The 27,557-nt window shown below is 47.9% G+C and overlaps 1 protein-coding gene across 1 annotated transcript; it reads left to right on the top strand.

Annotated features, from left to right (window-relative positions):
* Window positions 1-6,397: 6,397 nt before the first annotated feature.
* LOC142263280 (uncharacterized) lies at window positions 6,398-23,990 on the top strand. The gene is made up of 7 exons (XM_075332209.1): window positions 6,398-6,676; window positions 6,760-6,857; window positions 21,092-21,241; window positions 21,371-21,550; window positions 21,632-21,755; window positions 21,839-21,936; window positions 22,134-23,990. The coding sequence occupies exons 1-7, from the start codon at window positions 6,544-6,546 to the stop codon at window positions 22,230-22,232; spliced, it is 882 nt and encodes a 293-aa protein (XP_075188324.1). The 5' UTR covers window positions 6,398-6,543; the 3' UTR covers window positions 22,233-23,990.
* Window positions 23,991-27,557: the final 3,567 nt, after the last annotated feature.

Below are 27,557 nucleotides of genomic sequence, written 5' to 3'. Positions count from 1 at the left end.
TAGGCTGTGCCCATGATCCGGTGAGGATGCAGTGTCAGCCTTCTGCACAGATGCCAGTGTTGTCCACACGAGAATGCAGCTGCTCGTGCTCACGATCCGGGTTCAGGCCGCTGCGGACTTTATTCTCCAGGCTGCGAAGAATACTGTCATCTCCACAGTATAAACTGACATCCTGCGTCTCAGGAAGCCGCACCGCTGGTCAGTTTATGCTGCAGAGAAAGGAAGCACAGTGGGGATGAGATTTCTAAACATCCTGCTACTGTGCTTGTACTGCACATCATCGCAGTCAAAACACTCTATGTCTAAACCACTGCAAATCCTGATTGTGGGCACATAGCCTAATAAGCTAGGATGGATGGATGGCTAGATAAATAGATGTCAAACACATTTATAATGTCCCACCCCCTGCATAGTCTAAGCTGGCACCCTTTAGTAACTTTCATGGGGCACTAAAGGGTGTTTAACCTTGTATGCAGCCCTAAAAAATAAATAAATAATAAAAAAAAAACAAAAACAACAAAACTAGAGTAAAGCAGACGGCTGCAGACCACAGGTGGCAGCTTCACCTTGGCTGGTAATCCAAAATGGAGGTCTCCCCATGCTGTTTTTTTTCATTATTTATAAATAATTAAGAAAAAAAGTGGGGGTTCCCCCCCCCCCCAAAAAAAAATAGATTTCCAGTAAAGGTAAAGTGAACAGGAACAGCTGTGGTGTGGTATTCTCAGGGTGGGAGGGACAATGGTTATTTGGCCCTTCTCAGCCTAAAAATAACAGGCCGCAGTCGCCCCAAAAGTGGCACAACCATTAGATGCGCTAATCCTGGTGCTTCGCCCTGACTCTTCATGTTGCCCTGATGCGGTGGCAAATGAGGTAATAAATGGTGTTGATGGGGTTGGGGTTAATGATATCATGGCGTCTATCAGATACCCGCCATCACTAACCTAGTCAGTTATAAAAAAAAAAGACAAAAAAAAAATTATTTGAATAAACTCTCCCCAACACATTCCCTCATTCACCAATTTATTGAAAAGAAAAAAAAATCCGGTCCACCGTAATCCTTTTTGGAAATCCCATGACGAAAATCCAGAATATAGGGGGCACGCTCAGAGAACATATCTCCCTTTTTCTGCAAGTGCAGACCCCCCATGTGATGAGTGTGGGTGCAGTGATGCTACACTCACACTTCCTGGGTCCGCAGCACGACAGTGTGAGCTGCAGTAAGCTCAGTGTCACTACTAGCAGGGAGCCGACTGAGAGCCATTCTGCACATGCGGCCAGCATCTTTTTAGGAGGAGGAGAAGGGATCGTCACTGCAGGAGGTAACGAGAGACTGGGGATTGACAGGGGGTGACCTGGCTGGACCTGGGGAGACCTTTGATGTCACATCTGACATGTGAGATGCAACAGAACTCAGAGGAGGAGGATGAGCGCAGCATGCGCGGCGGCCATTTTAGATCATGGGGTTGAGTGTGGGACTAGGGGGGCACTTTGGCCACATCGGGGGACCAGGGAGGCGACTTATCTCCCATCTACATTGATTAATTATACCAGGTGGTAGATAAATCATTTTTTCCCCCCTGAATCGTGATCTCTAGGGTCTGAGCTATCCCCGGTAGCTGAAACCATGGAGATTTTCCGATGCTGAGGGCCGGTATACACTTTATTTCTTGCCGCTGTTTTAAAACGGCGAATCAGAATAAGTACCTTTTTCTGCTACCATTTTAATCCGTAAGGCAGTTATAAAGGGGTTAAAGATCTGTGAAAATCTTTTTCCTTGTTCGGATATTCAAGTAAATGTTGCGCATTTTCTCGTGATTTCCTCGGCTTCATTTTCATGTTCCTCTCATCGTATTTATTGTTTTTGCTTTTATGACGAGGCTGAAGTCGGTTTCTTATTCGACGATTTTTTTTAAAAATTTTTTAATGGTTTTTAGCAACAAAAATAAAAAATCACAATATAATCCACTGCAGTGCGGAGCCCGGATGTGAATACACTGAAGAGCAGCAACAAAAGTGATAAAACTGGCACAAAACTGGCATCAAAGTGGCACCGAAGGGTGTTGTGGAAAGGGTTAAATGGCCTTGGCCCACTGATCTATATAGGTGAAACCATAATAATATGAGAATAGACTGAAATCAGAGAACAATGGCGGCTTTCCCTTTATGATTACTAATTAATGCCAGAAACCCATTTACATCAGCCGGAAGAGAACTTTACAGAACACCAGTTACTTATTCACATCTGAGTGAATTGGCTATTTGCTCACTTTGCTGCCAGTTCTGATGCCCAGAACCCATTTGGGCCGGGCTGGAGTGACCTGAATCTGATGCGAGACCTCACTATATAATGGTGGTGTGAGATCAGTGACCCAAGGCCATTTAACACTTTCAAAAAAACCTCCGGTGCCCACTTTAATGGCCAGTTTTGTGCCCGTTTTATAGTTTTTGTAGCTGCTTTTAAGTATCTTCATATCCGGGCTCCTCGCTGTATTGTACTTTATTATTGGGATTTTTTTACGTTTGTTGTTAAACCTGTAAAAAGAAAAACAGAAAAAAAATCCAAATAAGAAACAACTTCAGCCCCGAATAAGAAACTGGACCAATAAGAAACCAACTTCAGCATCGGGTTTTTATTGCTGATGTCGAGCGATACTGGTGGGAAAATGAGGGAAATGTCTGTGATTACCACATATATACCCTGCCCCCGCAGTGACTGACAGCCGCTCAGCATTAGAACCTGCTGTCAGTCAGTGCTGAGAGCACGTATACAACCACTGATCACTGTATACTGAGCAGTGACTAAAACCTCATCAGGGTCATCCCTATGACTGAAAGCCGGACACTGTCATATTATATGTTTATGACCACATGTAAATATTTCTTAGCTATTTAGTAACACTTATTATTTTGTATATATGGCTGATTTTTACCTGGTCGGGGCTAATAACAGAAATTTGGATTGACCATGGTATTTTCTTATATTTCACATATTCCAAGTAGGGAGGCGGGAGGGGTCAGTTCAGTATTTAAGTATATTTAATTTCCTTCTTATCAGTGACCACATGACCTCTGTGTATGGGGGGAGGAGGCACAGTCAGCTCTTTCCACCTTGAAAATAAGCCCTAGTAGGATTTTTGGGGCTTTTTTGACCAGGGCTGTGGAGTCGGAGTCGGAGTCGTGGAGTCGGAGTCGGAGCTCATTTTGGTGGAGTCGGAGTCGGAGTCGGTATAAAATGCACCGACTCCGACTCCTAAAATATATAATAAATTGGGGACAGGAGTGCAATGCAGAATGTGCTGAATATTTTACTAAATAACAACATTTAGTATAATGCTTATATTTAAGTGAAAAATTTATTGTAGTACAATGTGAACATCAGACATTTAATTGTTTTTATGATACAATAATCAAGATATTTGGATAGAACATAAAATATTTATTGGAATACAACTTTAGAACACAAAAAAACTAATAAATTGTAAATATGTAATATATATAATATATATATATATATACAGTGTATATACACACACACAAGATATATATGTAATCTACTGTATATTACATAGTGTATTACATATTTACAATTTATTACAGTTTTTTGTGTTCTAAAGTTGTATTCCAATAAATATATTTTATGTTCTATCCAAATATCTTGATTATTGTATCATAAAAATTATTAAATGTCTGATGTTCACATACACATATTCATGTACTACAATAAATTTTTCACCTAACTATAAGCAATATATGTAGGAGCCGGAGTCGGAGTCGGAGTCGGTGCAAGAGAATTTGAGGAGTCGGAGTCGGAGTCGGAGTCGAAGGTTTGGCTTACCGACTCCACAGCCCTGTTTTTGACTATACTGTAATTAAAATATAAGCCCTACTCTAAAAATAAGCCTTAGCTGCGTTTCCATAGGGAAGTGTCCAAGCATCTAAAAAAGTTAAAGAATACAGCAGGACTCGTCATCAAAGAAAGCAGACATCCCCAAAAGAAAGCAGACTGACCCCCCCCCCACCCACCCACCCAAAACAAAAATTAAACTTACCAGACCCCAAACAATTACAGTTAGCAAGTACCGATGGTGGATGGGCTCTCACACAGAGATCTGTGTCGCTGTCAGGTCCCTTGCCATTCCAGCTGCATTGTACTGCAGAGCTGTGTATACAGGGACAGAGAAGGCAGAGGCAGTAATAAACCGTCTCTGCCTTATGTAGAGATGGACGGATTTCCTCTCCGTTGTCACATGTTTGCGTATAGATGCACTGCTATGTAATGACATTGTAGAACATCACTACAGAGTAGGAGTCAGATCGCCCGGATGTTTAACCCCTTCGCCCCCGGCCAATTTTTCAGGGGGTTTTATTGTTTTTTTCGCTCCCCTTCTTCTGAGAGCTGTAACTTTATTATTTTTCAGTCCATTTTGCCATGTGGGGCTTGTTTTTTGTGGAACAAGTTCTACTTTTCAATGAAACCATGAGTTTTACCATATAGTGCACTGGAAAACAGCAAAAAAATTCCAAATGCAGAAAAATTGCAAACAAAGCGTGATTGCACGATTGTTCTTCAGATATTTTATTCTCTGTGTTTACTATATAGAAAAACTGATGTGTGGGTGTGATGTCTGAGGTCGGTACAAGTTCGTAGACATCAAACATGGATAGGTTTACTTTTATCTAAGGGGCTAAAAAAAGAGAAGTTTGTCCAAAAAAGTGGTGCACATTTTGCGCATCCTGTAGCGTTCTCATGATCTATGGCTCAGTGACGGCTTACTTTTTCTGTCTCAAGCTGAAGATTTTAATTGTACCGTTTTTGCGCAGATACTACAGTTTGATCGCCTGTTATCGCATTTTGCTCAAAATTTATGGTGACCAAAAAACATAATTTTGGCGTTTGGCTATATCGTTTATCAATCAGATAAATTGGTTTCATATTTTGATAGATCAGGCCTTTCTGAACGCGGCGATACCAAATGTGTGTATATTTTTATTTTTTTTAACCCTTTCATTGTCAATGGGGTGAAAGGAGCGTGATTTGAACTTTTAGTGTTTTTTTTTTTTTTACTTATTTTTATTTTACTAGTTCCCCTAGGGGGCTATAACGATCAGCAGTCTGATCGCTCATTCATTTCTCCCGATCAGAGCAGCACTGGTCAGATCGGGGAAAATACTCAGCTCCTGTAACCTGCAGTACTTGGCTGCTTGTTACAGGACCCAAGTCATGTGGGCTACAGGAGTCATCATATGACCCTGTACTACCATCACAACCATCGAATCCACGTGATCAGGTCACGTGACTTCCGGTGGAGGTCTATGAGTAAAGTTTTATGGCGATTGCGATTATACTGGGTCTGTCACAATTTGACAGCGCCATTTAAGAGGTTAACAGCCACAGGCAGATTGCGGATCTGCTCGTACCTGCTAGGCACACATCTCAGCTGTATAAATCAGCTGAGATGTGCCCCTATCTCCGCCGGCTGCTGGCAGCAGCGGGAGGGAATTAACACTATGACCACTAGAACATAATTTTACTGCCCACGGTCGTTAAGGGGTTAAAGTCTACGAGCTCCAAAACCAGTTTAGAATATCTAAACTTTGTTATCTACATAATTTTTCTAGTTTAGGAGTGAAATATAATGGGGCACATTTTGTAATTGGGATAATTTTCACTAATTTGCTGCCTTCATACAAGAAATGGGTGGTAAATTGTGCGTCAGCGAGTGCACAGATCCGTACGCCATGTGTGGCCCCTCTTCTTCTGTTAGACACAAGAAAACATCGAATCCTAATTCCATTGCCCTGTTCTTAACCGAAAAACTGGGAAATGTTTTGTTTTTGCTCTTTCGTACCTCCCTACTTTTATTCCGGGAACAATTACTCTTTTATTTTTCCGTTCACATTGCCGTATGAAGGATTGTGGTTTTTTTTTTTATAAAGATAATGTGCTACTTTTATCGGTCGGTTTTACTACTTACATAGCACATGTCATGTTGAATTTTTCTTCCCTACTCAAATGATTGGCTCATCTTCTCCCCATTCAGGTCCTTTATAATATCGAAAATTTTCCTGATTGCCCCATGAAGGATGGATATGGACAGGGACAAGATGGCGGAGAGGATATTACACCTCACCCTAGAGATCCTCTTCCGGCTTACTGGAGAGGTGAGAGATTCTGATGACGTCACATTACACCATTCTTATCTATGGGAATAACAGATGGACAGAACTGGAGAGGTGAGGACTCTGGAAATGTCTGGAGTGAGATTTATTACTGTGTCTCTCCATAACCAGGATTACACAGTAGTGAAGAAGACCTCTAGTGAGCGCTGTCAGGCCCCTGTGTCTGAGGGATGGGGAAGACCCCTGAGCCCAATCACGGGGCCTCCACCTCACCCCCCGATACATGAGGACATCAATGACCAGAAGATCCTAGAACTCACCTACAAGATGATTGAGCTGCTGACTGGAGAGGTGACACTGCTGGGAATGCTGGGACATTATACAGTAACGCTATGAAGGGATCGGGGGTGACGGTATCATTGTATGTGTCAGGTTCCTATAAGGTGTCAGGACGTCACCGTCTATTTCTCCATGGAGGAGTGGGAGTATTTAGAAGGACACAAAGATCTGTACAAGGACGTCATGATGGAGATTCCCCAGCCCCTCACATCACCAGGTAATAGACAGGACTAAATACACTTGGCTTATTATTATCTGTATGTAAGGAATGAATTCAGTCCCTGTATGTGTCTCCTCCAGGTCTATCCAGTAAGAAGACAACACCAGAGAGATGTCCCCATCCTCTTCTCCCACAGGACTGTAAACAAGAAGATCCCGATGTTCCTCAGGATCATCAGGTAGATGGAGAGAAGGAGCCATGAAATCTCCCTATGATGTATAGACAGCTGTGAAGGTCTTGTGCTCAGTCTTGTTTTGTCTCCATCTGTCTGTGACTTTTGAATCACATTTATCCCGTGCTCTATGCTGAGATCTTACAACAGGGTTTTGTTACGGGGGTATCAGGACAGAAAGAGGTCGCCCCTATTCCATGGGTCAAAAGGTCGCCGCACACACAAGCACTGGTTGCACCTGCTCTGCCTTCCAGTTAGCTGTGCAGACTGTCCTTGTGCTCACCCTACTAGAGTTAAGCAGACCCTTGTGTCTTTCTTGGCTTACCGTCCTAAGTTTTCCTAGCTGTTCTGATTTCTCCACTTCCATCTGGTTTAAGAACTCACCTCTTTGCCTTAGTATTTGCCAGTGTTAGCTTGCCATTCCATGTTCTTGGTATGGGGGTGTGAGTCATGGAAAGAGAAATCATTTTGGACTTGATCCTAGAGATTGCTGCTTGGAAGTTTGTTTGGTGTAGTAGTATTCAGTATCTCCCTTTTGATTTATTTTGCTTCCCTTCTCTTTTTACCCACCTGTTCTTTTGGAATGCAGTTTCTTTTTCCCTTGTCTGTGATTTTCCCTTTGTGAAATTAATATAGAGCAGGACTAGTGTTCCTCCTGCCCTGCTCACTAGACACGGTTGTAGTTAGGGTAAGACAGGGATAAATACAGGATCGACACACAAGGTGAAAAAAACTGTCTTGGGACATTGGGGAGCTCAGGGTTGGTCAGAGTAAGAGACAAAGGTTATCTTTCCTGTTCTTCCCTAGAGTCAGTAGTTCCCACCCCATCTTTCTCGCTGGGCACCACTCACCTCTTGGTGGAATGCGACAACTAGGGACTGCCTTAAATTGGTACCTGGTGCCTACTATCAGCAAAGTCAAACCTTACGGCTCTGGTGATGACTAAGTACTCACTTAATTATGCCACTTCGAGTAAGCCTGGTTTAAGGCGCAGTGAGGTTACGCCCCTTCTCCTTGACCTATTAGTGTTATAGGTTTACATGTAAATCTCCAAATGGCATGAATCACGTGAAACCTCCCAAGGGATCCATTCACTGTAATAAAGACGCGGTGTAAAGCGGGCTTTACACGCTACGATTTCGCTACAGCGATCTTGTTGGGGTCACAGATTTTGTGACGCACATCCGGCCGCTGTAGCGATGTCGTAGCGTGTGACTACTAGGAGCGATTTTGAATCGTTGCAAAAACGTCCAAAATCGCTCCTCGTTGACATGGGGGTCCGCTGCCAGTTATCGCTGCTGTCGCTGGGACGAAGTTGATTCTCGTCCCTGCGGCAGCACACATCGCTACATGTGACGCCGCAGGAACGAGGATCATCTCCTTACCTGCCTCCGGCCACAATGCGGAAGGAAGGAGGTGGGCGGGATGTTACGTCCCGCTCATCTCCGCCCCTCCGCTTTCATTGGGCGGCCGCTTAGTGACGTCGCTGTGACGCCGAATGGACCGCCCCCTTAGAAAGGAGGCGGTACGCCGGTCACAGCGACATCGCTATGCAGGTAAGTGTGTGTGACGGGGTGCCGGATTTTGTGCACGACGGGCAGCGATCTGCCCGTTTCTCTAGTCCCTTCCACGACAGCATAGGAGGTTGTCTCTCCACGCCCTAATTGGGACAGGAAGTTCAAGAGGTTTAAAAGGACCCTCCCACCTCCCATAGCCAGTGTCTTTCCTGTCCCCATGGGGCATGGAGAGGTTTTGTTTTTTCTCCTATGCTGTGGTGGCCGGCGAACTGCAGTATATTTTTTTTTTTTTTTTCCCCCCTATTACCTTCAGCCGGACGGCATCGGTCGGGCCTTCACCGCTCCTCCCTTGCTGTTCCCTCACGCTGTGGGGGACCGCTGCTCCAGCCTTCCGGATCCTCCTGAGGGGTGATGCAGGCTGTTGAGCTCCCCGGCCGGCGTCCTCCCTGAGCCGCCGGCCGCCTCCCGCATGCACGCTGCCGGAGCGATCCGGAAGTGCTCCCGGAGGCGGGACTTCTGGTCTTGCGGACTTCCGGTCGAGCGCTTCCGGTTTGCGGAGGCAGCGTGGAGGCACGCCGACTGCGACTCGACCTGCCCAGGACCGGATGCGGGAGGCGGGGAAACGTGCACCGTCACTGGGGAGGCAGGCCCTTGTCCATAAGGGCTGCCACGAAGACATCAGATCATGGTAAGACCGTGCTCCCTGTCATGTCTTCCGCTGCAGCTGCCTCTGCAGAACCCAGTGTGCCCCCTGCTACTGTGAGTATGGAGGGGTCTGGTCCCTCGGACATAGGTCTCATCAGTGATTATGGCTCTCTGCTCTGTGTTTTCTAGGAGGACAAGGCCACCAAGAAAACTGACAGAAATGAGAAATCAGAGAAGCCTGAGAAGTCAGAAAAAACTGACAAGTCCGATAAGCCTGATAGACCTGACAGAGTGGACAAAATTAAAAAATGTCCCATCTGTATAAAGAAGCTCCCTGCAGTATGGGATAAAAAGCTTTGCCAGCAATGTACGGACCAGGTTATTAGGGCCGAACAACCATCTCTGATAGATGAGTTGCGGTCCATGATGAAACAGGAGATTAGGGCCTCACTGGCTTCTCTCCCTGTGCCTGGCCCTGTTCCTGGCCCTGTTCCTGGCCCTGTGCCTGGCCCTGCTCCTGGCCCTGCTCCTGGCCCTGCTACTGGACCCTCTCTTCCAAAAAAGAGGAGACTCCAGTCGACCCCTTCTGATCAGGAGGACGCTGATTCCACCTCTGAGGGTCCTGATGAAGGATTTCCATCTGGGGGGTCTGACCAGTCCTTTCTTTTTCACTCAGAAGAGTTGGGGGATCTTATTGAGGCAGTTCGGAGCACTATGGGTTTAGAGGAAGTGCAGTCTCTTCCTTCAATCCAGGACGAAATGTTTGCTGGCCTGAAGTCAGTCAAACAGTTGGGATTCCCAGTTCATGCCAATATATTGGATATTGTTTCTCAGGAATGGGAATGTCCTGAGAGGCGGGTACGGAGTGACCTTAGACGCCGGTTTCCTCTGGAACCTTCGGGACTACATTGGGAGATCCCAAGAGTAGACGTTCAGGTGGCTAGGGTAGCTAAGCAAACGGCTCTTCCCTTTGAGGATACTTCCCAACTGAAGGATCAAATGGATAGGAAGGTAGAGGGCCTGATGAAGCGGTCCTGGGAGGCATCGTCTTCCTCTATTCAAGCCAACATTGCCTCCACCTGCGTATCCAGGTCCCTAATTAGGTGGTTGGACCAGTTGGAGGCTCATATTTCCCAAGGGACCCCTAGGGAGGAATTACTGGAATCCCTTCCCTTGCTTAGGAAGGCTACCTGTTTTCTGGCAGATACCTCGGTGGAATCTGTCCGCCTGGCAGCCAGGACCTCGGTGCTTTCTAACTCTGCCCGACGTGCCCTCTGGCTTAAGGCCTGGAGTGGAGACTCCACCTCTAAAATGAGGCTTTGTTCCCTTCCTTTTAAAGGGGATTTGGTGTTTGGACCTGCCCTGGATGATATCCTGGACAAGGCGACTGATCGTAAGGCCTTGCCCGATCCTAGACCTACCAGGAAGCGGTCCTTTCGTCCCTCGATGCCTCAGGCCTCCCAGCCCAGAGGGAAAGGGAAGGCAGGCAGGTGGAGCTATCCCAAAGGTAGAGGGAGAAACATCCTCATCCCTCCACATCAGCAACGTCCTCAGCAGGACAAGCAGTGACTCGGCCCGGGTGGGGGGAAGACTCTCAGCGTTTCTTACCCAGTGGCAGTCCATAACCTCTTGCCAATGGGTTCTGAAGATCATCTCGGATGGTCTTCTCATAGAATTCCTTTCCCCCCCTCTTCCGGGTCTCCGAGTCACTGCGCTGGCATCGCCGGGTTCACAGACTCTGTTGTACACAAAGATTTTAGAGTTAGTGCACTCGGGGGTCGTTTCCCCAGTCCCGAGTCGGGAAGAAGGGATAGGACACTACTCCCGTCTCTTCCTGGTCAAGAAGCCATCCGGCGACGTCCGTATAATTATCAATTTAAAAAGTCTAAACCGTCAGGTCAGGTACCGGCGGTTCAAGATGGAGTCGGTGAGATCAGCTATTCCCCTGATAGGTCTACACCACCAGATGGCCTCTATCGATCTGAAAGATGCCTACTTCCATGTACCCGTCCATCCGGGACACAGACAATACCTCAGGTTTGCGGTGCTTCACGGGGAAGAAGTACTTCATTTCCAATTCAATGTACTTCCCTTCGGGATCTCCTCAGCTCCAAGGATCTTTTCCAAGATCATGGCAGAGGTGGTCGCCTTTATAAGATTGCAGGGTATCTGTCTAGTTCCGTATCTGGACGACTTTCTTCTCATGGCTCCGTCTGCTCCAACCCTCCGGAGCCATGTGGAGAGGTCTTTGGGAATCCTTCGGTCTCTGGGATGGATTCCCAATCTCAAAAAATCACAGTTAACCCCCTCCTCCACACGGCAGTTTCTCGGAGTGCTGCTGGACTCCGACAGACAGGCATCTTTTCTCCCAGAGGGCCACAGGATAGCTCTGTTATCCAAAATCTCGAAGCTCCGCAGGCAGGCTCGCCCAACGCTTCGAGCGGCTATGTCGGCCCTGGGTTCCATGACATCCTGCATCCCCTCGGTCAGGTGGGCTCAGGCCCATTCTCGGTATCTCCAGGATCATATCCTGACACACTGGGACAGACTCCCGTCATCCCTAAACAGAAGGTTTCGCCTCTCGGAGTCCGTCTCCTCATCCCTTCTCTGGTGGCTGAGTCCCGCCAACCTGCAGGTGGGGGTTGCCTGGACTCAGAAACCCCTGGTTACACTGACCACAGATGCCAGCCTACGTGGATGGGGGGCAATGGTGGCAAATTCCCCATTTCAAGGGGTCTGGAGTCCTTACGTCAGCTCCCAATCCTCCAACTACCGGGAGCTCAGGGCAGTCAGGGAAGCCCTCCTTGCGGCTCAGGACCTCGTCCGGGACTCTCACGTCCTGGTATATTCAGACAATGTCACAACAGTGGCACATCTCCGCCATCAGGGCAGTACACGCTCCGGCGCCCTGAAGTCGGTATCCTCCCGAATCTTTCAATGGGCAGAACAATCTCTGCTCTCCCTTTCTGCGGTCCATCTGAAGGGCTCCCTCAATCTTCAGGCGGATTTCCTGAGTCGTCGGGATGTTCATCCAGGGGAATGGAGCCTGGATCAGGCAGTGTTCTGCTCTCTAGTGGCAAGGTGGGGTGCACCAGAGGTGGACCTCTTTGCCTCAGCAGAGAATCGCAAGGTCGCAACATATTTCTCCCTGAACCCAAGGGACGAGGCTTTAGGGGTAGACGCTTTCTGCCACAGTTGGTCCTTTCGCCTCGCTTACGCGTTCCCCCCTCTTCCTCTTCTCGCACGGGCCCTGAGGAAGATCAGAGACGAGGGGGTCCCAACTATACTGGTAGCCCCTCTGTGGCCCCGGAGGAGTTGGTACAGCTTGGTCATGACGCTAGGAATCGACGGCCCAGTCCTCTTAGGTTCGGACCCCAGCTTACTGTCACAGGGTCCGATTTTCCATCCGGCTCCTCAGAAACTCAACTTGGCTGCCTGGCTTCTGAGGCCCGGGCACTGAAGGCTCAAGGGCTTTCTGACAAAGTTGTGGCTACGCTGCAGAAGAACCGTAAACCTGTGACTAATAGTATATACAACAAAATCTGGAAGAGATTTTCCTCCTGGTGTGGTTCTCGGCCTCCTGACCCTTTTCGGCCTAATATTGCGCAGATTCTGGACTTTCTCCAAAGTGGTTTAGACTTAGGTCTTAGGCCCAGCTCCCTGAAAGTTCAGGTGTCAGCACTCAGTGCAGTCTTTGACACGGCTCTGGCAGATCATCGTTGGATCCGTCGGTTCTTTGTGTCCGCTGGTAGACTCTGTCCACGTCGGAGGGTCCTGACGCCTCGCTGGGATCTCAATGTGGTCCTTACAGGACTATCTCAATCTCCGTTTGAACCTCTGTGCTCTTGTAACATTCGTTCCCTTTCTCACAAGACTGCTTTTCTTGTGGCTATTACATCTGCTCGCAGAGTCGGCGAACTTCAGGCTTTGTCTGTTAGGGAACCTTATCTGACCATCAGAGATGACAGCATTGTTTTTCAGCTGGACCCTTCCTTCCTTCCCAAGGTGGTTTCGGATTTTCACCGTTCGCAGTCCATCGTCCTGCCTTCATTCTGTCAGAATCCTCGGACTCCGGGTGAGGAAGTGTTTCATTCTTTGGATGTCCGTCGGATAGTGTTGCACTACCTAGAGGTTACTGCTTCTTGGCGCCTTGATTCTAACCTGTTCATCCAGCCCTTTGGCCGCAATAAGGGCAAGAAGGTGGCTAAGAGTACAGTCGCCAACTGGATTGTGCGAGCAATTAGAGATGCATACCTCGCTCAGCATCTCTCTCCGCCTACTGGATTCACGGCGCACTCCACCAGGGCTACCTCTGCCTCCTGGGCCGAACGGGCAGGGGCCTCCCCTGAGCAGATCTGCAAGGCGGCTACGTGGTCTTCGCTCCATACCTTCACGAAGCATTATCGTCTGGATCTGGATTCCAACAGGGATTTGGCCTTTGGCAGGAAAGTCCTGCAGGCTGTGGTCCCCCCCTAGGTATCAATTCTTTGGTATTCCTCCTATGCTGTCGTGGAAGGGACTAGAGAAATAAGAATTATTCTTACCGATAATTCGCTTTCTAGGACCTTCCACGACAGCAGGTAATTCCCTCCCCTATGTATTCATGTATTCCTGAATGTGTAGTACTTCTCATATGCTATGGATTCTTTGTAAGACACTGGCTATGGGAGGTGGGAGGGTCCTTTTAAACCTCTTGAACTTCCTGTCCCAATTAGGGCGTGGAGAGACAACCTCCTATGCTGTCGTGGAAGGTCCTAGAAAGCGAATTATCGGTAAGAATAATTCTTATTTCGCACAAACGATGGGGGCGGGTCGCATGCTAGTGATATCGGGCTGGATATCGCAGCATGTAAAGCCACCCTTAGAATATGTGCGCACTTTGCATAATTTCATGCATTTACGCTGCGTATAACACTGCAGCATAAATGCATGCGTCCTGTGTCCCCTGCACAATCTATGAAGATTGTGCATAATCCGTGCGCATGATGCTTTTTTGAACGCAGCGTTTTGAGAGTCAAAAATTTGACAAAATCTCTGCGTTTAAAAATGCAGCATGTCACTTCTTTCGTGCGCTTTGGATGCTGCTCCCACTCCGTCTATGGGAGAGGCAGCATCCTGAGCGTATGAAAATGGCATCTATTCTGCAGACACATTGCATCCAGTACGCAGTGTTTCAACAGCGATTTGATGCGTAATGCACTGCCCAAATCGCTGCAGAATTTGCAGCATGGACGTGTGCACATAGCCTTAGGGGTACTTTGCATGCTGCGACATCACAAGCCGATGCTGCAATGTCGAGCGTGATAGTCCCCGCCCCCGTCGCAGCAGCGATATCTTGTGATAGCTGCCGTAGCGAACATTATCGCTACGCCGGGTTCACATGCACTCACCTGCCGTGCGACGTCGCTCTGGCCAGCGACCCGCCTCCTTCCTAAGGGGGCGGGTCGTATGGCGTCACTGCGACGTCACACGGCAGGCGGCCAATAGCAGCGAAGGGACGGAGATGAGCAGGATGTAAACATCCCGCCCACCTCCGTCCTTCCGCATTGCAGCCGGGACGCAGGTAGGAGATGTTCCTCGCTCCTGCGGCTTCACACACAGCGATGTGTGCTGCCGCAGGAATGAGGAACTATATCGTACCTGTTGCTGCACCGGTATTATGGAAATGTCGGACCCTACACCGATGATACGATAACGACGCTTTTGCGCTCGTTAATCGTATCAAAAAGGATTTGCACACTATGATATAGACTGCGACGCCGGATGTGCGTCACTTTCGATTTGACCCCACCGACATCGCACCTGTGATGTCGTAGTGTGCAAAGCCCGCCTTAGTCTGGTCTCCGTCTCGCCTCTGTTCTGTGGTGTCTGTCTTTTCAGAAATACACAAAACTGTGGCCAACCATTCTTTTACTGCACACTTAAAAAAAAATGAACACCCTAGGATCATAGGCCAGAGACAGTACATAGTGTCTCCATCTGCCTCCTTATAGGGAATGTTCCATTCAGAGTTTCATCTGAATCTCGTATTTCAGAGATTTAACCCCTGTGTAAGCACTCAGTGTAGAGAGCAGGATAAATGTGAGTCACACCTTACTGCGATCTTTGGGAGGCAGAACAAACAAATCAACAGTGGGTCAAGAATTTATTTGATATGCTGAGGCATAAGTGATTAGGGTTTATATCGGATTTTTACGTTTGGCTACTATCACACACTAAACCGTTTTCATATTTTGAGAGCTACAATTGTTTTATTCTTCTACGAGTCATGTGAAGGCTTTTCTTTTTACGGGATGTGTTGGCGTTTTCATTTGTATCATTTTCAGACACTTCACATTTTTTGATCACTCCTTATTGTGATTCTTGGGAGGCAGAATGAACAAAAAACAACAATTCAGAATTGTATTTATTTTTCATGTCTTTCACCGCGTGGTAAAAGTGATGAGTCGGCTTTATTCCTCGGTCAGGACGATTACAGCAATACGACATTTATATTTAATTCATGTTTTGTTTCCTTCACACAATTAAAACAATTTTATGGGAAAAAAATGATTTTGCATCGCTATTCTGAGAGCTATAACTCTTTGATTTTTCCACTGACGGAGCTGTATGGTGCTTTGTTTATTGCCGGGTGAGACAACCTTTTCATGGATACCATATTTAATTACATGTGATTTATTTTTTTTTAACTTCTTTTTATTAAGTTTCAGAATACAATATGTATGTCAAAGATAATAATAACAAAAAGTTGAGACATTAATTTATCAAAATGAGCTCAAACAGCCCCCAAAATCCCCCCCCCCCTCTCTGCGTGCGCCCTCTATTTTATAGTGTCTATTATTATGGAATTGGGTTGTGTCCACTTATAAGTCCTAACAGGTACCACGATGTGTGCTCAAACTGAGCTCTAAGCCTGGCTTTAGTGACATCTGTTAACGTGGGCATGAAGGGACCATATTTCAAAGAATTTCCTTGTCAGCTTTTCTTTGTCTGAAAGAGCATCCAGCCAGTCCATTTTACATATGAACATGACCTTTGTTTGAATGAGTGGTATTGATGGCGGTTCCGGACTAAGCCACTTATGTAATATACTTTTTATAGTGGCCGAGGCCCATACAATAAGAGCTGCTTTAGTATGTTTTGGTATTTTTAGCTGCTCTTCTTCAAGAATGTTAAAGATAACCCATTGTGGCATCAATGGGAATTTAATGTCATATGTGGTTTGTAAGACTGAATGGACGCTCCTCCAAACCCCCCCGAATCCTCGCACACTCCCAAAGGTGATGAAATAACTCTGTCTTCTCCATGCCACATTTAGAGCATACATAGTTTGTTGCTGGGTTTATTTTTGATTGAATATAGGGGGTGACGTAGGCTCAATGAAAAATCATCAGTGCCATGTCTGTGTAACTGCTAGCTGATATCATCTCCTTTGAATCAATGTTGCTTTCAAGAAATCCTCACTTTTATATTCCAGTATGACCTCCCCCGACCTTAAAAGGCCTCTGACTCCTGTCTCCCTTGACCAATATGATCTTAATCTTGCGTATATATGATTCGTCGAGAAAATCTGCGTCCTTGCTTATCTAGGTCTGTCCCTCGCTCACGTAGTGGTTTATTAGCGATACATTTCTGTGCAAAACTGCGAGCTTGGAGGAACAAAAAAGGGTTTCCAGCAAAAACTTGGAAGCGTTGTGCCAGTGTCTCATAGGGGAGAATTAAATATCCAGGGTCCAGTAGATCTGCCACATAGGCACAACCCTGCCTCGCCAATGTATCATATTGTGATGGAGTCCTGCCCTTAAGGAACCTCGGGTTCCCCATAAAAGGCTGGAATGGCGAGTCCCAGGCGCTTGCCCCACACAATTTCCGTATCCTTCTCCATGTTTCAATCGTCTGCCATATTGTTGGAGGTTCCCTAATCTCATTCGGAGTTTCATCACCCTTCAGTTGCATGGGTTTTTTTTTTTTTTTATCGTGTTTTTTATTCCTCTTTTTCACTGACAGTTTGATGAGAAAACATATTTTTTTTTTCCATTTTTATTCATTTTATTTTTGTTTTATGGTGTTTACTGAAAGGTTAACCAATGTGACAGATTTATAGATTAGAGTGTTCTGGATGCAGCAATACCAAATATGTGTTGTTTTTTTTTCTTTTTCTTTGTTTTTACATAAATATACGTAATTATTGGTAGAATATTTTTTTCTTTTGTTTTATTTTTTGTGTTATATTTTTACTTATCTGTGTACATTTATAATACTGGGCAACAGTTCCCACCATGAATGGTAATATTGTGACCTTTGTTGGTAAATATGGCTGCCTTTTCAGTGCTCTGAAAACTCAGCTTTGCTCTGTTAGTCTAAAGCCTCATTCTGAAACCCATGCAGCACAGACATCTGAATGAGGCTTTACACTGACATAGAAGAGCTCAGTTTGCAGAGTGCAGTAAAAAGAAAGTAACAGGAAAGTCAGCATCTGCTTTCAGTCCGTGTATCAAATCACATGTTATACATTCCGCTGAGACATCTATCTAATCCTATATTGTGAGATACAGTTGCCAGAGCCATGTATCTAATCCTATCATGTGTGATTGCTATGCTGTGTATTTACTGTTAGGATAAGATATATGGACTGTATCTTACATATCATATGAGATACAATCGGCTGATCTGTATATCCTATTATGTATGAAGCTGACTCCTGAACTGTCTATTTACTGCGATTTAAGCGCTGCAGCCACATTGATATGATTGCTCCGCTGAAATCTCTGTAGAGACCAGTGAGCAGCACAGTGACAACTAACAAAATGTGCAAAAATTGTATAGTAATATAACCGCTCTTCAGTTATAACTGTCCATCCATCGAGTCATTCTGTTTCTTCGTCTGTTGGGCCGCACCAACCATAACTTCCCATAAACTGTTCAGAGATGGGACTATTTTCCTTCAGCAGAAATCTTTAGAAAAGGAGCCCACAAGTTCTCTGTAGGATTTAGGTCAGGTGAGGAAGGAGCCGAGTAAGTAAATATCAGCTTTAAAAATATTTCTTCGAAAATCTTGATGTGAAGAGTACACAAAGGGCGCAGCAGGCAGATTATATTAGTGCCATTCTGTTGTTTTCGGGATGATACTCCTGTGTTTCCTTTAGTCTCTGATGACATCACTGCAGCTACGTCATTGGTCACAGCGGTGATGTCACTATGTATGACACGTGATCGCTGTGGCCGTCAATTTGCTGTAACTCATGTGACTGTAACATCACTGTGACCTCAATCTCCGAGTATCCGTCCTAACCAGATATTAACATTATATTTCACGCCACACTCAATCTACACGTTCTGTCTCCTAATCTCATATGTTTCCCCTTATTTTCTCCAGTAATTGTATTATTACAGCGGATTCTTTATGATGTTATATCGTCATCTTCTCCTCTGATAGATACAGATGACCCATCTATGAGAGGCAGGAGGTGAGGAAACCCTTCTGCCCTTAGTCCTTGGCCCCTTTCTGCCATCGGTCCTCGGCCCCTTTCGGCCTTCGGCCCTCGGCCCTTTTCTGCCTTCGGCCCCTTTCTGCCATCGGTCGTCGGCCCCTTTCTGCCATCGGTCGTCGGCCCCTTTCTGCCATCAGTCGTCGGCCCCTTTCTGCCTTTGGCCCCTTTCTGCCATCGGTCCTTGGCCCCTTTCGGCCTTCGGCCCTCGGCCCCTTTCTGCCTTCGGCCCCTTTCTGCCATTGGTCTTCGGCCCCTTTCTGCCCTCGGTCCTCAGCCCCTTTCTGCCCTCGGTCCTCGGCCCCTTTCTGCCTTCAGCCCCTTTCTGCCCTCGGTCCTCGGCCCCTTTCTGCCCTCGATCCCTTTCTGCCCTAGGTCCTCGGCCCCTCTCTACCCTAGGTCCTCGGCCCCTTTCTACCCTAGGTCCTCGGCCCCTTTCTGCCCTAGGTCCTCGGCCCCTTTCTGCCATCGGTCGTCGACCCCTTTCTGCCCTCGGCCCCTTTCTGCCATTGGTACTCGGCTCCTTTCTGCCCTCGGTCCTCGGCCCCTTTCTGCCCTCGGTCCTCGGTCCCTTTCTGCCCTCGGTCCCTTTCTGCCCTAGGTCCTCGGCCCCTTTCTACCCTAGGTCCTCGGCCCCTTTCTGCCCTAGGTCCTCGGCCCCTTTCTGCCCTAGGTCCTCGGCCCCTTTCTGCCCTAGGTCCTTGGCCCCTTTCTGCCCTAGGTCCTCGGTCCCTTTCTGCCCTAGGTCCTCGGCCCCTTTCTGCCCTCGGTTCTCGGCCCCTTTCTGCCCTCGGTCCCTTTCTGCCCTCGGTCCTTGGCCCCTTTCTGCCCCCACACAGTGTAATGTTCCCCCAGAATGTTCTCATTATACAGTGCTGGCCAAAAGTATTGGCACCCCTGCAATTCTGTCAGAGAATACTCAGTTTGTTCCTGAAAATGATTGCAATCACAAATTATTTGGTATTATTATCTTCATTTAATTTGTCTTCAATGAAAAAAAAAAAAAAAAAATGTCAAAAAGCCAAATTGGATATAATTCCACACCAAACATAAAAAAGGGGGTGGAGAAAAGCATTGGCACTGTTTGAGAAATCATGTGATGCTTCTCTAATTTGTGTAATTAACAGCACCTGTAACTTACCTGTGGCACCTAACAGGTGTTGGCAATAACTAAATCACACTTGCAGCAGATGACATGGATTAAAGTTGACCCAACCTCTGTTCTGTGTCCTTGTGTGTAGCACATTGAGCATGGAGAAAAGAAAGAAGACCAAAGAACTGTCTGAGGACTTGAGACTCCAAATTGTGAGGAAGCATGAGCAATCTCAAGGCTACAAGTCCATCTCCAAAGACCTGAAAGTTCCTATGTCTACGGTGCGCAGTGTCATCAAGAAGTGTAAAGCCCATGGCACTGTGGCTAACCTCCCTAGATGTGGAAGGAAAAGAAAAATTGACGAGGAATTTCAATGCAAGATTGTGCGGATGGTGGATAAAGAACCTCGACTAACATCGAAACAAGTTCAAGCTGCCCTGCAGTCCGAGGTTACAACAGTGTCAACCCGTACTATCCGTCGGCGTCTGAATGAAAAGGGAGTGTATGGTAGGATACCCAGGAAGACCCCACTTCTTGCCCCGAGACATAAAAAAGCCAGGCTGGAGTTTGCCAAAACTTACCTGAGAAAGCCTAAAACGTTTTGGAAGAATGTTCTCTGGTCAGATGAGACAAAAGTAGACCTTTTTGTGAAAAGCCATCAACATAGAGTTTACAGGAAAAAAAAAAGAGGCATTCAAAGAAAAGAACACGGTCCCTACAGTCAAACATGACGGAGGTTCCCTGATGTTTTAGGGTTGCTTTGCTGCCTCTGGCACTGGACTGCTTGACCATGTGCATGGCATTATGAAGTCTGAAGACTACCAACAAATTTTGCAGCATAATGTAGGGCCCAGTGTGAGAAAGCTGGATCTCCCTCAGAGGTAATGGGTCTTCCAGCAGGACAATGACCCAAAACACACTTCAAAAAGCACTAGACAATGGTTTGAGAGAAAGCCCTCTAGACTACTAAAGTGGCCAGCAATGAGTCCAGACCTGAATCCCATAGAACACCTGTGGAGAGATCTCAAAATGGCAGTTTGGAGAAGGCACCCTTCACATCTCAGGGACCTGGAGCAGTTTGCCAAAGAAGAATGGTCTAAAATTCCAGCAGAGCATTGTAAGAAACTCATTGATGGTTACCGGAAGCGGTTGTTAACAGTTATTTTGGCTAAAGGTTGTGCAACCAAGTATTAGGCTAAGGGTGCCAATACTTTTGTCTGGCCCATTTTTGGAGTTTTGTGTGAAATGATCAATGATTTGATTTTTGTTTCATTCTCTTTTGTGTTTTTTCATTGCAAGCAAAATAAATTAAGATAATAATACCAAAGAATTTGTGATTGCAATCATTTTCAGGAAGAAACTGAGTATTCTCTGACAGAATTGCAGGGGTGCCAATACTTTTGGCCAGCACTGTATATTTCCCCTTATGATCTTGAGTAATTGTATTATTACAGCGGATTCTTTATGATCTTACATCGTCATCTTCTTCCCATGCAGGTCCCTACAATATCGGATCCTCTCAGTGGAGATCTTCTATATAAGAGAATTCTCCTGATTGCCCCATCAAGGATGGATATGGACAGGGACAAGATGGCGGAGAGGATATTACACCTCACCCTAGAGATCTTCTTCCGGCTTACTGGAGAGGTGAGAGATTCTGATGACGTCACATTACATCATTCTTATCTATGGGAATAACAGATGGACAGAACTGGAGAGGTGAGGACTCTGGAAATGTCTGGAGTGAGATTTATTACTGTGTCTCTCCATAACCAGGATTACACAGTAGTGAAGAAGACCTCTAGTGAGCGCTGTCAGGCCCCTGTGTCTGAGGGATGGGGAAGACCCCTGAGCCCAATCACGGGGCCTCCACCTCACCCCCCGATACATGAGGACATCAATGACCAGAAGATCCTAGAACTCACCTACAAGATGATTGAGCTGCTGACTGGAGAGGTGACACTGCTGGGAATGCTGGGACATTATACAGTAGCGCTATGAAGGGATCGGGGGTGACAGTATCATTGTATGTGTCAGGTTTCTATAAGGTGTCAGGACGTCACCGTCTATTTCTCCATGGAGGAGTGGGAGTATTTAGAAGGACTCAAAGATCTGTACAAGGACGTCATGATGGAGGTTCCCCAGCCCCTCACATCACCAGGTAATAGACAGGACTAAATACACACGGCCTATAATTATCTGTATGTAAGGAATGAATTCAGTCCCTGTATGTGTCTCCTCCAGGTCTATCCAGTAAGAGGACAACACCAGAGAGATGTCCCCGTCCTCTTCTCCCACAGGACTGTAAACAAGAAGACCCCGATGTTCCTCAGGATCATCAGGTAGATGGAGAGAAGGTGCCATGAAATCTCCCTATGATGTGTAGACGGCTGTGAAGGTCTTGTGCTCAGTCTTGTTTTATCCTCCAGTATTATATGTGTTATACTTGTGTAATGAGAGCGGTGGAGATGGCAGGATTAGAGCTGATCATAGATGGGACTTCTCCATCTGTCTGTGACTTTTACAATATTTGTTTCAGGGGGAAGATCTGCCCCATATTAATACTACAGAGACTTATGTGAGGGGTGATGAGCGGTGGAAAGAGGAGAGTCCTACAGATGACTGCGCAGGTGAGTAGTGACCACTAAATGCAGAGAAGTCACAGATTCTGCTCATTCAGCAGCTGCTACGATGTGGGACTAAAAAGAAAGAACATTTTTGTCCTAAAAATAAGGTGTAAGAGGTTTCCCGTACATCCTAGACATGGAGAATGTGCAGTTTATAGTGGAATGAATATCCTTTCTTATTTAGATATAGAATGAACATGGAAACCGTACAATCTATTGCAAAATGAACACGCATTCCATATTAATAGATGTATATATGTGGCGCCCCAGGACCTGGTCGCCACAACAGCATTGCCCTCCCAAAGGGTTAATGCTGAGCCTGGAGGTAATGGGGAGGTCCATTGGCCAGCAAGTTTAACACCCAACGCAGTTCTCCCTCCGGCCAGCAGGGGGAGCTCTGAACCTGGGATTCCAGGGAGCATCCCCTAAGTCTGATCTGAGGGAGGAAGTAGTGGTCAGTCTGTAGAGAGCAGTAGAAGTGAACAGACGCAGAGTGAGCTGTCCTGTGAATCCTGGGGCCTAGAGCTAGAGTAGCTTGGCCCAGAGAAGCAGGAGTAGCTGAGAGGCAACGGAGAGACTCGGACATCGGAGTCTGTGGCCACCAGGGCTTAAACATACTCCCTGGTAGCCGAATCCGAAGGGCAGGGGAGCTGCAAGCACCTGGCCCAAAAGCATCCCAAATGCACAGCTGCAGCATCAAGGCCCGGTGTGGACTCCAGCAGAGAAGCACCAGAGAGAGGGCCTGCGCAGCCTGCTACAGAGGGAAAGGGACGCACCATCAGTCCCAGCAGCAAGAGGGCCATTGCTGGATTCAGAGAAGCAGGGTCCTATCATAACAAAGAAAAGCATAGGAGTAGGCCTCATACTCAGCTGGCCAGAAAGATCTCCCCAAGTACTTCCAGGCCGACCGGATCCCCATCACCACCTGTAACGGTCTCCCAGGACTGGACTGTTCCCAAAGTAAAAGAGGAAAAGGTAAAGAGACTGTTGTTTGTGCCTGGTTCTTTCATTGCCTGTCGGCCCTGCACCGTGTTAGCCACACAACCCCATAGACTTCCACGAGCACTAACAGTGTCCCCGGGGCTCCTCCCAACTGTGGGGAGCAGTACCACCATTGCTGCTATAACATCACCCCGGAGACCTCACACAGCAGCGGCGGCTTAATAGCCGCAGACCACAGGTGGCGTCACGAACACAAACTTTATTCATCAAGCCACATATTCCACTGACACCCACCAGGGCCACGGAGCCGGGCCCAGCCACCACTGACTACCTCCAGACTAGTCCGGCCCGGCATCGGGTGTCCCATAGCCCTGGGGTGGGCAAGTCAACTTTGGCGTCACAAACAGGATTTCGTGCCCGGTTACACCGGGTACTGTGCGCCTGAAGAATAGTGTTTTACTGTGAGAAACTGCCGCCATTGCAGCCACTGAGCGCAGGAAGAAGGGGGGCGTGCCTGACAAAGAGCGCGAAGGGAGCGCGCCATCAGAGCAGAGCGCTGTTAACCCCGCGCGACCCAGAAGGGAATTTGAACAGTGAACGGAGCCTGGTAAGGTCCACTAAGGGGGAGGAAGATGTCCGACTCGGAGGGAGGGCAGGTGGCTGCCATAGCCCGAGACGCCGCAGCACCAGCCGAAGCAATCCTAGTCGCCGTCGCCCCAGCCCCCGCTGTAGCGCCGGTAATGCCGATCACGATGCCGTACATCCCAGGAGCGGAGTGGCTGCCGCAGTATTCCGGGGAGTCCCATACCTTGAGCGACTTCAGAGAAAGTCTGCACAGCTTGTTCCGGGTGTATCCTCTGACTGAGAGCCAGAAGGTGGGCATATTAATGGGGCAGCTAGCCGGCGCGGCCCAGCGTGAAGTGAAGTCCTGGCCTGATACAGATAAAGGGACAGCAACCCAGATACTGGCCAAGTTAAAGAGTACTTTTGACACCCACACCGCAGCAGAAATAAAGATGAGATTCTTTGGGTGCAAACAACGGGCCACATACAGCATAAGGGACTATGCCTTAAACTTGCAGGAGGCCCTGAGAGCAGTTAAACAGGTGGACCCAGAGAGTGTACATGAAGGAGACAAACTCCTAACTGAGCAGTTCATAGAGGGGCTCCTGTCAGATGCCCACAGGACCCAGCTGCGTATCATGGTCCTGCAGAACCCTGCTCTGGACTTTGCAAAGTTTAAGGACCAGGCCATCCGGGTACTGAGAGAATCTACACCGAATGACCCAGTACCCCTCCGGCCTCTTGCTATCACGTACCCCAGGGTGGTGCCTGCAACACCAGCGGCTGCAGGGGCCGAGGCGCAGTCCCTGGAAAAGGATCCCACTGCAGAGCTCAGACAGCAGGTCCAGGAGCTGACCAAGACTGTAGCTGCCCTGGCCAAGACCATGCAGTCTCTACAAGTGACCCCATCACCTGCAAGAATCGAGTTGGCCTCCAGCCCAGATGACGTCCCATGGATGCGACAGAGGAGGATTCCGCCGACCCGAGGCAGAGACACAGACCGGTATGATTCCACGGGACAACCGATCTGCCGCCGCTGCAGCCAGGCGGGCCACATTGCACGACGCTGTCCTTTAAATGGGCCGAGCCTGGGGCCAGGAGCCGACCCCCAGGTGTAAGGAAGCCCGGCTCAACCCCCAGCCGCAGCAAGTATGTGGGAGGACGACCGGTCCTTCCTATTGTGCTGGATGGGATCCCTTTGAATGCCCTCCTGGATACGGGGTCCCAGGTAACAACCATCCCCTATAAACTGTACAAAAGATATTGGGCTGATTCAGACATTGACCATGGCCCAGATGATGATTTAACAATTGTGGCCAGTAATGGTCAGCCCTTGCCTCAAATTGGGTACAAAGAAGTAACCATTAAAGTGGGGCGGGTAGAATTGCCATGTCAGGGGATGATAATTGTAGATATTGATCGCAAAGAATCTGACCCACTGCTAACCATTGGTACAAATGTGATAGAAAATTGTATTGCCGAAGTGATAATTTTGTTGCAACAGGCGTCTGAAACTGCCAGCTCCGGGCAGCAGCGTGCCCTACAGAGGGAAATCAGAGCCCTGATGAGGAGGCAGCAGGTAGAGCTGGCCGGAGGAGAAATTGGCAGTGTGAGGGTAAGTGACCCCCTCCCAATTGCAATACCCCCAAGAAGTGAAATGTTGATATGGTGTCGGGCAGCAATAGGCCTCAAGGGTCAGGATTACCATGCCTTGGTAGAACCAGTGTATTCAGACAGTAGGCCTGGAGTCCTGATAGCCAGAGGGGTAGCAGACGTCCGCAAGGGGAGAGTGCCCGTCCGTGTCCTGAATTGTGGGGAAGAGGAAGCCAAATTGCCCCGGTACGCCACTGTAGCAAAACTGTACACTGTCAGCAACAATACCATCAAAGCAGTGGAACCCTTGATCCCGTCCGACCAGGCGGAAGACAATGGCTCCAAGGGGCAGCTGGAAGACTGGTGCCAAAAATTACATGTGGGCACCGACTCCACCCCCTCACACCAAAAGCATGGGGTTTACCGGGTGGTACAGGAGTACGAGCGGGTCTTCAGCAAACACCCCCTAGATTTTGGGCAGGTGAAAGGGGTTAAACATCAAATCCCCACGGGTGATCATCATCCCATTAAAGAGATACCGCCCTGTACCCCCCGCACAGTATCAGCGTGCCAAAGAAATGTTACGGGAAATGAAGGAGGCTGGGGTTATCAGAGATAGTTGTAGCCCCTGGGCAGCTCCACTAGTGCTCGTAAAGAAAAAAGATGGTACAATGAGAATGTGTGTAGATTACAGGCAAATTAACCGCATTACACATAAAGATGCTTATCCACTGCCCAGAATAGAGGAGTCACTCACAGCCTTAAAGTCAGCTAACTATTTCTCCACCTTGGATCTCACCAGTGGGTATTGGCAGGTTCCCGTGGCAGAGGCGGACAAGGAGAAGACTGCATTCACGACACCAATGGGCCTCTGTGAGTTCAACTGTGTGCCATTCGGGCTCTGCAACGCCCCAGGGACATTCCAAAGGTTGATGGAGTGCTGCTTGGGCCACCACAACTTTGAAACCGTGCTGTTGTACCTGGATGACGTCATAGTCTACTCCAAGACTTATGAAGACCACCTGAGGCACTTAGCAGAAGTGTTTGAGTCCTTGTTGAAATATGGCCTGAAGATAAAGCCGTCCAAATGTCACCTCTTGAAGCCAAAGGTACAGTACCTGGGTCATGTGGTCAGCGCAGAAGGTGTGGCACCTGATCCAGAGAAAGTCACTGTAATGAAGGACTGGCCAAGACCCACCACGGTAAAGGAGGTGCGACAGTTCCTTCGGCTGGTGGGCTACTACCGAAGGTTCATTGATGGTTTCACCAAGATAGCAGCGCCCCTTCAAGATCTCCTGGTGGGCCAGCCAAAGCAGGCTAAGAAGCAGAGCCCTCCATTTGAATGGAGCAGCCAACTAGAAACATCCTTTGTCCGGCTGAAAGGGGCTCTCACGGGAGAAGAAATTCTGGCCTACCCTGACTACAGCCAGCCGTTTGTACTGTATACAGACGCCAGCAACGTGGGACTGGGAGCAGTTCTGTCCCAGGTGCAGGGAGGCAAAGAGAGGGTGATAGCGTACGCCAGTAGGAAGCTTCGGCCCACAGAAAGGAATCCAGAAAACTACAGTTCCTTCAAGCTGGAGTTCCTCGCTATTGTTTGGGCAGTGACTGAACGCTTCAAGCACTATCTGGCATCGGCCAAGTTCACCATCTTCACGGACAACAATCCGTTGACACACCTGGCAACAGCCAAGTTAGGTGCGTTGGAACAGCGATGGATGGCCCGGCTGTCTAACTTTGACTTTACCATCAAGTATCGGGCTGGCAAGAAGAATAACAATGCTGATGCGCTGTCCAGAATGCCTCACTTACCCGAGTCTGGAGAAGACCTGGATGAACTCGAAGAGATAGAGTTACCGTCTTTCCATCACCAAGGTGTTTCCCAGTGTGAGCATGCTGTAGGAGTGAAGCGCTCGAGCCAGCACGAGGTCTCGGTCAACCCATTACTCCACCATAATTGGGAAGAGACACAGAACGGTGACCCGGCCGTGCGATTGGTCAAAGAAAAGCTAGCACAAGCTGAGGCTCATCTTGGCCCAGATGCTCCAGAAGAAGCCCAGCAGTTGTGGAAGGAGAGGGGACGACTGTTCACCTATCAAGGCAAGCTCTGTAAGAGATATGTCAACTGGCGAACGAATGAACTCGTCTGGCAGATAGTGGTTCCGCAGAGGGATGCTCCAATGGTCCTAGCAACCTATCATGATAATGCAGGACACTTCGGGTGGAAGAAGTTGGAG

Source organism: Anomaloglossus baeobatrachus, unplaced genomic scaffold, assembly GCF_048569485.1.
Source record: "Anomaloglossus baeobatrachus isolate aAnoBae1 unplaced genomic scaffold, aAnoBae1.hap1 Scaffold_2569, whole genome shotgun sequence".
NCBI lineage: Eukaryota > Metazoa > Chordata > Amphibia > Anura > Aromobatidae > Anomaloglossus > Anomaloglossus baeobatrachus.
The sequence above is the reverse complement of the archived record's forward strand: the minus strand, read 5'-3'. Positions and strand labels throughout refer to the sequence as shown.